The sequence below is a fragment of the Bidens hawaiensis genome, unplaced genomic scaffold (genome assembly GCF_021521415.1).
Source record: "Bidens hawaiensis isolate Kalapana, Puna unplaced genomic scaffold, B.hawaiensis_p1.1 tig00002525_1, whole genome shotgun sequence".
Lineage (NCBI taxonomy): Eukaryota > Viridiplantae > Streptophyta > Magnoliopsida > Asterales > Asteraceae > Bidens > Bidens hawaiensis.
The window spans coordinates 1,860,104-1,870,954 of NW_027491138.1; the positions used below are offsets into that span (position 1 = coordinate 1,860,104).

The 10,851-nt window shown below is 35.7% G+C and overlaps 2 protein-coding genes across 2 annotated transcripts; one reads left to right on the forward strand and one right to left on the reverse strand.

The window, feature by feature from the left end:
• LOC143619998 (WEB family protein At3g02930, chloroplastic-like) lies at nucleotides 1-3,559 on the forward strand. Its single transcript, XM_077091804.1, has 3 exons — nucleotides 1-66; nucleotides 185-377; nucleotides 1,181-3,559. Exons 1-3 carry the CDS (start codon nucleotides 50-52, stop codon nucleotides 3,548-3,550), a joined length of 2,580 nt encoding a protein of 859 aa, XP_076947919.1. The 5' UTR covers nucleotides 1-49; the 3' UTR covers nucleotides 3,551-3,559.
• Nucleotides 3,560-4,533: 974 nt separating this feature from the next.
• LOC143619919 (pentatricopeptide repeat-containing protein At4g18520, chloroplastic-like) lies at nucleotides 4,534-6,653 on the reverse strand. Its single transcript, XM_077091739.1, has 2 exons — nucleotides 4,647-6,653; nucleotides 4,534-4,612 (listed from the first exon to the last, which is right to left on the reverse strand). Exon 1 carries the CDS (start codon nucleotides 6,651-6,653, stop codon nucleotides 4,818-4,820), a length of 1,836 nt encoding a protein of 611 aa, XP_076947854.1. The 3' UTR covers nucleotides 4,534-4,612; nucleotides 4,647-4,817.
• Between the last annotated feature and the right edge of the window lie 4,198 nt (nucleotides 6,654-10,851).

Here is a 10,851-nt window from a genome sequence, read left to right on the forward strand (position 1 = left end):
GGCAAGCTCTCTTCATTTCAACATTTCACAACTTAACAACATCTTCATCATGTCCACTAAATCCAAGTAATTTTCATCTCAATTTGTTATCATCACATTATTAACATTTTATTGCTTAATTATGTTATGATTATTTGTCTTTGTGAATGTGACTAATAATAATAATAATGTTGAAATTGGATAGATCTGATACACCTCCGGCGACTAAAATTCCGATCAGCAAGACATCACCGGCGACCCCGAGAGTGAGTCGACTCGCCCGAGGAGCAGCTAAACCGGAGACCGATTCTCCGTCTCCGGTACAAAGCACGAGAGCTTCACCGCGACCTGCTGCTTCAAAACCTAGCCGGTCTCCAAAGATCAGCACCCCTGCTGACGTAAGTGGCTCCAAGAATTTAACATTCTTTATTTTTGCTCTATATATATAGATTGAACCCATTTCTCATAGTCTTGTATTAACTTGTAGCATTTTGAAATAAAAAATAGTTGATCAAATGATAATATTGAACGGTCTAGATTAAAGCTCTTGAGGTTTTAAACTGAATACAATAGATTCCCTAACAAAATCTATACTCTGTACTTTTTCCCAAACATGATTTTTTTTTTTTGTGTATAAACAGCAAATTTTGTAACTTATAACAGGTTATTGGTTACATTTGGCTGATTTATCAATATTCAATACTATGCTGACACAGATTGACCAACTATGTATATGCAAATTATCTAATTACCAATGTAAAGTAACCGAATGATCGCTTATTTAACTTTAAAAGAAGCCGAACACGAATAATTAAACAAGCAGATTCTCTTGTTCATGCTTGTTCACTAAGAAAATGAAAATGTTTGCGTTTGTTTGTGTTCGTCCGATGACATTTTTAAGCAGTTCATAAACATAGACGAACGAATATGTAGCTAGGGTTAGTGGTGGGCTACTAACATGTTTTAATTATTTTTTTAAAATTTATAAAATTATATATGAGCGAACATAAACGGACGTATGAAAGTATGAAACATGTGTTCATCTTTGTTCATTTAATTAAGTGAACAAAAATTTTGTTAATGATTGTTAATTTATTAAGAAACGAACATAAACGAACTTCTTGCCGAATGGTTCACTGAACGTTCAGTTCGTTACAGGCCTAATAGGATTAATAAATGGCTAATATGATTTTGGTAGCAGAAACCAGCAGCAAGTCCAAAGGGGGTGCAAAAGGGGTCAGAATTACAGGCACAAATAACCGCTCTTCAAGATGATCTTAAACAAGCTCAAGAAAAGTTAATTCTTGTTGACAAAGAGAAAGCAAAAGCTATTGATGACCTAAAAGAAGCACAGAAATTATCAGAAGAAACCAATGAAAAGCTTCGTGAGGCACTCGTGGCTCAAAAATACGCACAAGAAAACATCGAAATCGAAAAGTTTCGTGCAGTCGAAATGGAACAGGCGGGAATTGAATCGGCTCAAAAAAAGGATGAACAATGGGAGAAAGAACTCGAGTCTATTAAAAACCAGCACGCTACTGACGTGGCAGCTCTCGTTGCGACTACTCACGAGCTTGAAAAGGTCAAAAAAGAGTTGACCAGGAGTTGTGATGCTAAAGATCAAGCTCTTACACATGCAGATGAAGCGACCAAGATTGCTGAAATACAAATGGAAAAGGTGGAAATGTTGACAAACGAGATCACACGATTGAAGGGATTATTGAACTCCAAATTTGAATCAGAAGCCGATAAAACAAACAAGATGGTTTCTGAATTGAATCTGGAGATTGAAAGATTGAAATCAGAAGCAAATCAGAGTGAAAAACTGGTGTTGGATTTGAAAACCGAGATAGAAACATTGAAATCAGAGGGTGAAGAAAGTGATAAATTGGTGTCTGAGTTAAAATCAACAGTTGAACATTTGAAATCAGAGGAAAAAGAGCTGAAATCAGAGATTGAAACTTTAAACCTTGAACTCAAAAAGGCAAAAGTTTATAAAGAGAAGTTAGTTCACATTGAAGCTTCATTTGAAGAACTAAACGTTGAATTGGAAGCTGCTAAAACGTCCGAATCATATGCAAGAAGTATAGCGGAAGAATGGAAGAAAAAGGTTGAAGAATTAGATCTTCAAGTTGAAGAAGCTAAAAGATTAGAAAGATCCACATCTTCATCACTCGAGTCCACGATCCAAGATTTGGAAACTAGCAACGGTTTGTTAAGAAACGCAGAAGCCGAGCTTGTTTCTTTAAAAGAAAAACTCGGTTTATTGGAAATGTCAAATGTGAGACAAAGAACCGATCTAGAAGAATCCGAACGCACGCTTCAGAAACTGAAATTAGAAGCTTCTGAAGCTGCGAAAAAAGCTGAAATATTGAAAAACGAGCTTGAAACCGTGAAGGAAGAAAGAACACAAGCTTTAAACAATGAGAAGTTAGCAGCTAGCAGTGTCCAGGAACTTCTAGAAGAAAAGAACAAACTTATAAGCGAACTGGAAGCTTCCAAAGACGAAGACGAAAAAAGCAAGAAAGCGTTGGAGAGTTTAGCATCGGCTTTACATGAAGTTTCATCGGAAGCACGAGAAGCTAAAGAACAATTATTATCCAATCGGTCGGAAAACGAAAACTATGAAGCCCAAATTGAAGATTTGAAACACGCGTTGCAAACGACAAACGAGAAGTATCAAAACATGCTTGATGATGCAAAACATGAAATCGACATGCTTATGAACACGATTGAGCAATCGAAAGAAAGCCATAAACATACAGAATCAGAATGGAAAGAAAAGGAAACTGAATTAATGGATTTTGTGAAGAGTTCCAAACAAGAAAACGAGGGTTTGCAGAATGAGATTAACAAGTTAACTAACTTGCTTAAAGAAACTGAAGAAGAAGCTAATGCTTCTAAAGAAGAACAAGGTCAACTAAAAAATCTTTTGAAGGAATCAGAATCTGAAGTTAAGTATCTTACACAAGTTGTCGGTGAGGCGAAAGTAGAAAGTGTGAGTTTGAAAGAAAGTCTAATGGATAAAGAAAACGAGTTGCAGAGTCTTGATCAAGAGATTACAGAGCTTAGAACGCGGGAAATTGACTCGTTAAACAAGATTGAGGAACTGAATAAACTGCTTGAAGAGAAAGATGCTAAAGTGACAGCGGTTAATGAAAAGGATGACGTGACAGACTCTGAGAAAGATTATGATATGCTTCCAAAAGTGGTGGAATTCTCTGAACACAATGGAAAAGAAACACAATCGGTTGAAAAGAAAACTCAAGAATTTGAATTCAAAATGGATACAGCGACAAATGGAGAATATAAAGATTCTGAATTAAAGACGTGGGAGAGTTGTAAAACAGAAGAAAAAGATTTGTCACCAGAAAAAGATGCAACGGTTCATGATGAGTCTTTTGACGATGATGACGTGGATTTGAAAACAGAAAGTGGCAATGGGTATGATCAGATAAATGGCGCGACGTCACCATCAAAGGAGGACACGCAAGTGAAGAAGAAGAAACCGCTGTTGAAAAAGTTTGGAAACTTTATGAAGAAAAAGAATACAAGCAACAATCAGAAGTAGTGGAAGAGGCAAATTTGTGTTCTTGTTTTTTTAAACGGTTTTTTGAAGATTTGTTTGTTATTATTATTATTACCTTGTATGATATTCAGGCATTCGCAATGTCCTGTGTTTTTCTGTGTGATTTCTCCTTGTATGCTACATACTTACATAGAAAGTTATTTGGAAAGTAAATAACAGCTTCATGTGATTTCTTGTTGACTTTGTTACTAGTTTATTTTAAGTGTAATGGAAATGCTTTGTGTAAACAACTATAACTGGAAAGGAGATAGCAGGATTAGCAGCTTCATGTGTTTTCAGGTTGACTTTTTGGTAAAGTCAAAACTTAATTGCTGCAAACTACTACCATGACAGTTTCAAGCAGAATCAGAGCATGAAACTTGATGGATATTTTAATGCAAGGGTTGTAATAATCCAAACAGCAAATCATTATTTTTATGCAGGTGTTGTGATAGTTTTGGGGAAAAAAACACTTTCATATGTCAACTGTCTTGTCTGTTATACTTAAATTAAAATGATCTGTTTATAGTTCATTTGTGCCCATGTGGTGTGATGCTTGAAAATCTTTAAATGGTGGAAGGCAAGTAGTATATTGACTTTAACAAACGTGCATCATGTTAATGTTAAATAATATAAGCTGCCACATGACAAAGTTGGAAATTATTCCGAGCATGTTACTATTACAGCTCATGTCTGTTTTCACTTTCATCATTGAAAGCCTTACGCTATCCCCAAATTTATCTATCGATTTTAAACAGTTCACCCCACTCGATCACCCGCCTGTCATTGAAATCCAAAACCTAAACACATTCTAATCATTCCATATCCTTCAACACAAGGTTTGCAATCAGTTTTTATTATGTTTTTAATCCCTCAAAAGTGTGTGCAATCGGTTTGTAAAATTCACAGAACTGATCAAAAACTTATCACTGATGATAAGTAAAGACAACGGAACAATTTTGTGACAAAATTATATGGATCGACATGTATGCCAACATGAACACGACCCAAATAGTCAGTCTACTCAAATCTATGCCATAGCCACTAGCAGGGGTTAACAAGAGCCTTACCAGATGATACTAGTGACCAACACATACACACCATCTCAACAATAAACCCATAAGGCCATAATCAAAGACTTAATTAATAAATCAACAAAATATGAATGGGGTGGAATATGATCTCATCCTATGTACAAACTTTACCCTTGATGAATCACCACTTAAGTATAACACATGGTACAACAACACACTTAACACAAACAAAGACATCATCGATCACCCGACATTAACGAATACCTAGCCGAATGTCCATCAAAATCACCACAGGCACTAAGAACAGTTGCAAGTATATAATCATCCACCTCAATGCCTTCAGCTTCCATTTGATACATAAGCTTCATAGCCTCCCTACACAACCCGTTCTTCGCATACCCGACAATCATCGCCTTCCAGGAAACCAAATTCTTTTCCGGCATATTATCAAACACCTCAACCGCCTCATCAACATACCCACACTTCGAATACATATTAATCAAAGCACTACCCACAAACACATTTGACAGCGCGGGAGATTTACTAATTGACGAATGTAACAATTTCCCTTGCCAAATGTTCTCTAATTTCGCACACGCTTTCAAAGCCGAAGAAAACGTGAATGGGTTTGGAATCACTCCTTCACCCACCATTTCTTTTAAAAACTCGAGCGCTTCCGACTCGTGCCCTAAACGTGCGCACCCGGATATCATAGCCGTCCACGAAACAACATCTCTAAAAGTCATTCTTTGTAACACATTATTCGCGTATGAATAATATCCACATTTACAATATAACCATACGAGTGTGCTCGCAATGTAAACGTTGTCTTCAATGTTATTCTTGAGTATCTGTGCATGTAACTCTTTACCCGTTTGTAACGCTTTAATACTCCCGCACGCACTAATCATACTCACCATTGTTAACTTGTTAACAAATATTTTGCGCCTTTTCATCACTCGAAAAAGATTAATGGCTTCTTCGCCCTGACCGTTGCGTGCGTACCCAGCTATAATACAAGTCCAGGTCACCATGTTTCGTCTTCTCATTCCATTAAACACGATTCTAGAATCTTCAGTTACGCCACATTTCGCATACATATCCACCAGCGATGTTCCAAGAAAAACATCGTTTCTAACGAGTTTTTTAACTATAGTTCCGTGTAACTGTCGACCAAATTTCAATGCTTTTTCTTCTCCACACGCTTTTAAAACACTGCAAACCGTGAACTCGTTAGGAGTAAATCCAGATGACAACATTCTTGAAAACAAAATGAACGCGTCCTTGGTTCTACCATGTTGAGAACAAGCGGTTATTATTGTCGTCCAACAAACAACATCATACACCCGCATCCTATCAAACACACGAAATGCCTCCTCCAAACGACCACATTGTGCATAAAAATAAACGAGCGCACTTTCTACGATCAAATTACCAAAATGCCCTTTCAACACACCACCATGAAGTTGTTGCCCAAGTTCAAAATCGGCTCTCGCGCTACACATATTCAAAAGACAGACCTTTGTTTTCGAATTTGGGCGAATCTCGCTCTCAATAAAAACCATAAACAACCTCAACCCTTCCTCTTCACACCCATGTTTCAAATACCCATCAAGCATAGCCGTCCAAGAAACAACATTTCTCTCAAGCATTTTATCAAACACCTTGCGTGCATCAGTCAAACGGCCAATTCTGGCATACACACTGATCAAATTGTTATCAAGATACACCCTTGAATCCCCTAAACCTTTAGCAACAGCAGCATGTAACCTTCTAACTTCTTTAACCGAAGTACAAGAAGTAAGCAAATTACCAAGCTGTGCGGCGTTATAATCGTAAGTGGTGGTTGAATTATGGGAACAAGAAGGGAGGCTATTATCATCAGTGGGTGTCTGATAATTTGAAGAAAATCTTTGAAGACGGTGATTTTGATGGGAAGTAAAGGTTTCGTTGAAGGGTGGTTGATGGGTGTGGTTTAAAAATGTGTGGGAATGAGAATGAATATCAAGAAGCAACGGTGGTGGTAAATGAAAGCAGAGATTGGAAGAAATAAGTGTTACTGGTGATACCATTTTTGCGACGAGAATCCTAATTTGGTGGGATTCTTCCGCAAATTTTTCGGATAGAATCCCTGCTTACTAGCTTTCAAAAAACTGCTGCTAAAAAGTATCTTATAATTTCATTTATTTTTAGCTTAAAATTCTTTATAACACATGATAAATAGATTCATATTAAATGGTGTCAATACAAATAATTATGATTTTTATTATTATTGTTTTGAAAAATATTTTATAAATCCAAGTTTTTATTTTTATTTAATTAATTATTTGTTTATTTGATTACTAATAAACTTTTAAAAGATTAAAGATACATTTTATGAATCGTTTACACTACATTCTTGAGTTTTTTATTAAAAGAAAAGAAAGAGAACGGAGAGAAAAGTTAGGGTTTTTTTCTCAAAAACTTTCCAGCCAAATATGGCCTGATTTTGAAGGAAAGTTTATAGTCATGTACAATATTAGGTGCTGTTTGTTTTTTAAGACAAAAACTGCCTGCAATCTGATTTTATCTGATTTCATGTCTGCAACTGAAGATGTGGTCTGAAGGTCTGCAATCTGAAAATATAATACTGTTTGTTTTATAAACTGGTTATCGTCTGCATAAGCTGAAAATTAGTTACCTATCATACATATCACAGTAGATAGAAGTCATTTAACGTCTGTAGACTAGTAAAATAGTTGGTGGTGGGCGGTGGACGGTGGTGGCAGACGGTGGGTGGTGGTGGTGATGGACGGTGATGGTGGTGGGTGGTGGACGGTGTTTGGTGGCGGATGGTAGGTGGTGGTGGTGGCGGACGGTGGGTGGTGGTAGTGGACGATGGTTGTGGCCGATGGGTGGATGGTGGTGGGTGGTGGATGGTGTTGGTGGCGGATAGTAGGTGGTGGCGGACGGTGGGTGGTGGTAGTGGACGATGGTTGTGGCCGACGGGTGGGTGGTGGTGGTGGTGGTAGTGGACGGTGGGTGGTGGCGGTGATGGATGGTGGTGGTGGGGGACGGTGGTGGCGGACGGTGGGTGGTGGTGGTGGACGGTGGTGGTGGCGGCGGCGCATGATGGGTGGTGGTGGTGTTGGACATTAGGTGTTGGTAGGATGTTAAGAAGTGTGAAGATGTGTGAAGAAGTTAAACAATAGCTTCTTTTTTAATACCATAAAAGCAGTTTGCAGATCTTATTTAAAAAAAAAACAAACAGTATTCAGAAGCTTACGTCTGCGCGCCCGCAGACATAAGCCTCCTGCAGATGTTTTAAGCAAAAACAAACACCACCTTACTAATTTACCCTATCTTTTCATTCCTATCTAACTCAATTATGAGGACATGATTGTAAAGTTACAATTCTTTTTGTATATTTTCCTTCTTATCTAACTCAAGAATGTAATTAATTAAAACTTTCTTTTTTATTCTTTTATTTTAACTCGACAATTTCTTTTATATATATAATTTCGTTTCCTTTTTTCCTCATCCAATCTTATCATTTCTTTTCCCCGTATTTAAGCCCGAGAATGCGCTATTAGTGCGTTCACATTGGAGACTTCATCACCTTTATAATTTAACTAAAAGACACCTTTTTCTTTAAATTTTATTTAATTTTAGTTGTTTTCTTTATGTTTTTTCCTCTGTTATATAGAAAATTTAGTTATGTTTCGATGTGAATCTTAGCTTGTTTAGGATGTGATGTAATTAGATTATTTGAAAATTGAAAGAGCCTAGACCAATTGGGCTCGGCCCAAAATCATGACATGGGCTCAGCCTTTTTAACTCAAAAGCCGAAAGTAACCCATCTAACAGTTTTTAACTAATTAAAAACTCGTAACGCATAGATAGTTGCATAATTATTAAAAAAATGACAAAGTATATAATGAAAACCCATTTGAGTTGTGAAATTATGTAAAAATCCTATGTAACATCGTTATTTTTTTTTGTTATATTTAATATATGTTGTTACATTTAATACAAAATATCGAAAACATAAAAAAATATGTTTTGCTATTTTTTTATTAATTTTCATATATGTTTTCAAGAGAGAGAAAGTGTAAATTAATTTTTACATTTTTTTATTAACTTTAATTGCAGGCCACAAAATTTAATCTTTAATTAAAAACATTTGGTTGAGAATGAGTTTTTAGAATTTTCACAACTCAAGTGAGTTATTATTCTAACATAACCCAAACAAACATTACATAAGTAATTCTTCTACTTGTAAAAATTTAAACACACTATATTATTTTTGAAAGGACATACGCCATACCACTAGACCATTATAGCATTCACTAGATCATATATAAATATATAAGCTCCTCACACGTTTTATAAAAGATCTAAGTGTAGACTACATTTTAATAAAAATCCAAGATATAATCTTAATTAAATATCGTCTTCCTCTCACATTCATCAATACTAATCCACAATCTCCCTTGCCACTCACCGCCCCTCCACTCCCGGTATGCCATTGTAAGCATCCGGGACCGGTTTTGAGAAATCAAAAAAACTTTTGGGCCGCGAAATTTTTTTGGACCTTAAGTAAAAGTAGTATTTTGTTGGGTTTAAACAATCTAATTTTTATATGGACTTACTTGGTTATAATTTGGGTTGTGTAAAAAACTTTTGTATAAAAAAATGATTAAACATATTTCAAGTGATGGTGGAACCCACAACCTCTTAATTGTGAGTAACACTCATTTGCCACTAGACCAGGCAAGTGGTTATATAATTGTGTTTAAACAATAAATATACATATTGTTTTTAATAAAAATACATCTAATTTAAACAAAAAAAATTCGGGCCTGGCGGGGTGTCAGGCCTGTGGCCGTCGACCACCCAACCACACCCATGGCCCGGCCCTGTAAGCACTCTAGTTTACTAGACTGTTAGTTGCGAAGAAATTTTAAAGTCCATAGTAAAATGTTATGTCACTGTTACGTAGGCAATGAGAGCTTTATAGCCCATCTCTTTAGATTTGGGCCCCACCATTTGTTAGCATTCTTCCACCACTGCAAACCCCCCCCCCCCCCTGGCAAGTCGACAACACAATACCTGCCACCACTTTAAAGACCCTCTTTTGAAGCCTCGACACGGGATTGGGGCTTTAAAGTCCTACCACTCTCGTTGAAGCCAACAAGGAGGGTTCTTTTAAATTGTTATTGTGTTCAACTTAGTTATTCATTTAATTTTACCAACAATTCAAAATGCTTTATGACTAATTTTATCTTAAAATTAATACATGATAAAAGAGTCAACAGACAATTCAAATTCCTTTAGACAATTCAAATTCCTCTATATATATTATCTATTTATCTATTAATATTAATACTATTAAACTACAAAATGATTTGTAAAAAAGTAAACCAATTATTCAAACTTCTTTATGAAGATCAAAGATCACAAAACTATTATCAAATCTCAACAACCAAATGTATTTTTACATTATAGTGACCTCAATGGTATTTACATTATTTTTAAAGATCACAAAATTATTTATATAAATCCGAGCAACCAAAAAACGAACCGAACGCGTCATTGGTTTCTGTCTGTAATTAGCGTGTGTTATATTATTGTTTGTTAGTTCAATTTTTTGTTTGTTGTTTAAAATAGACTTCTAACTCTTAAGAATTATCGAAAAAATTTGAAACAACTAAAGTTGTAATATTAATATTAGATTAGATTAGATATTTGTTGGATATATCTGAAAGTTTAAATTTAAAAAAAAAAAAGATAGCAAACGAGATACTCGGAAGTCTGGTACTCTGACGTCTCTACTTTCTCTCTATATATGCTGCCATAATAATACATTACATTACATATTTGTCTGTTGTATCCCACCCTCTGGTCCGCAACCAAGTTCAATTCTTGTTGATCACATAATTTTACTGTTCGTTCTTCTAGGTATGTTCTTTTTCTTTGATTCTCGTGAAACTGTACTGTAGTATTAACGATATTTAAACCTTAATTCGCCTCAAAATTGCTGATACTGCTCACAAACATAATCACAAGTCGGTTTTATTTAGGAATTCTCGAGTTTATGTTGTCTTCAAACATAGGATTTTGTTGCTTTCTGTTGTGTCCTGTCGCTATGAATTAGGATAGCGATAATTTTGTTGAATTTAACTTACAGCTTACAACCCATTGTAAATATAATATTAAATACTATACTTCATTGTTGATTATAATTAATACATATAACGTAATGTTTTTACCGTGCTGCTCGGTGAAGTA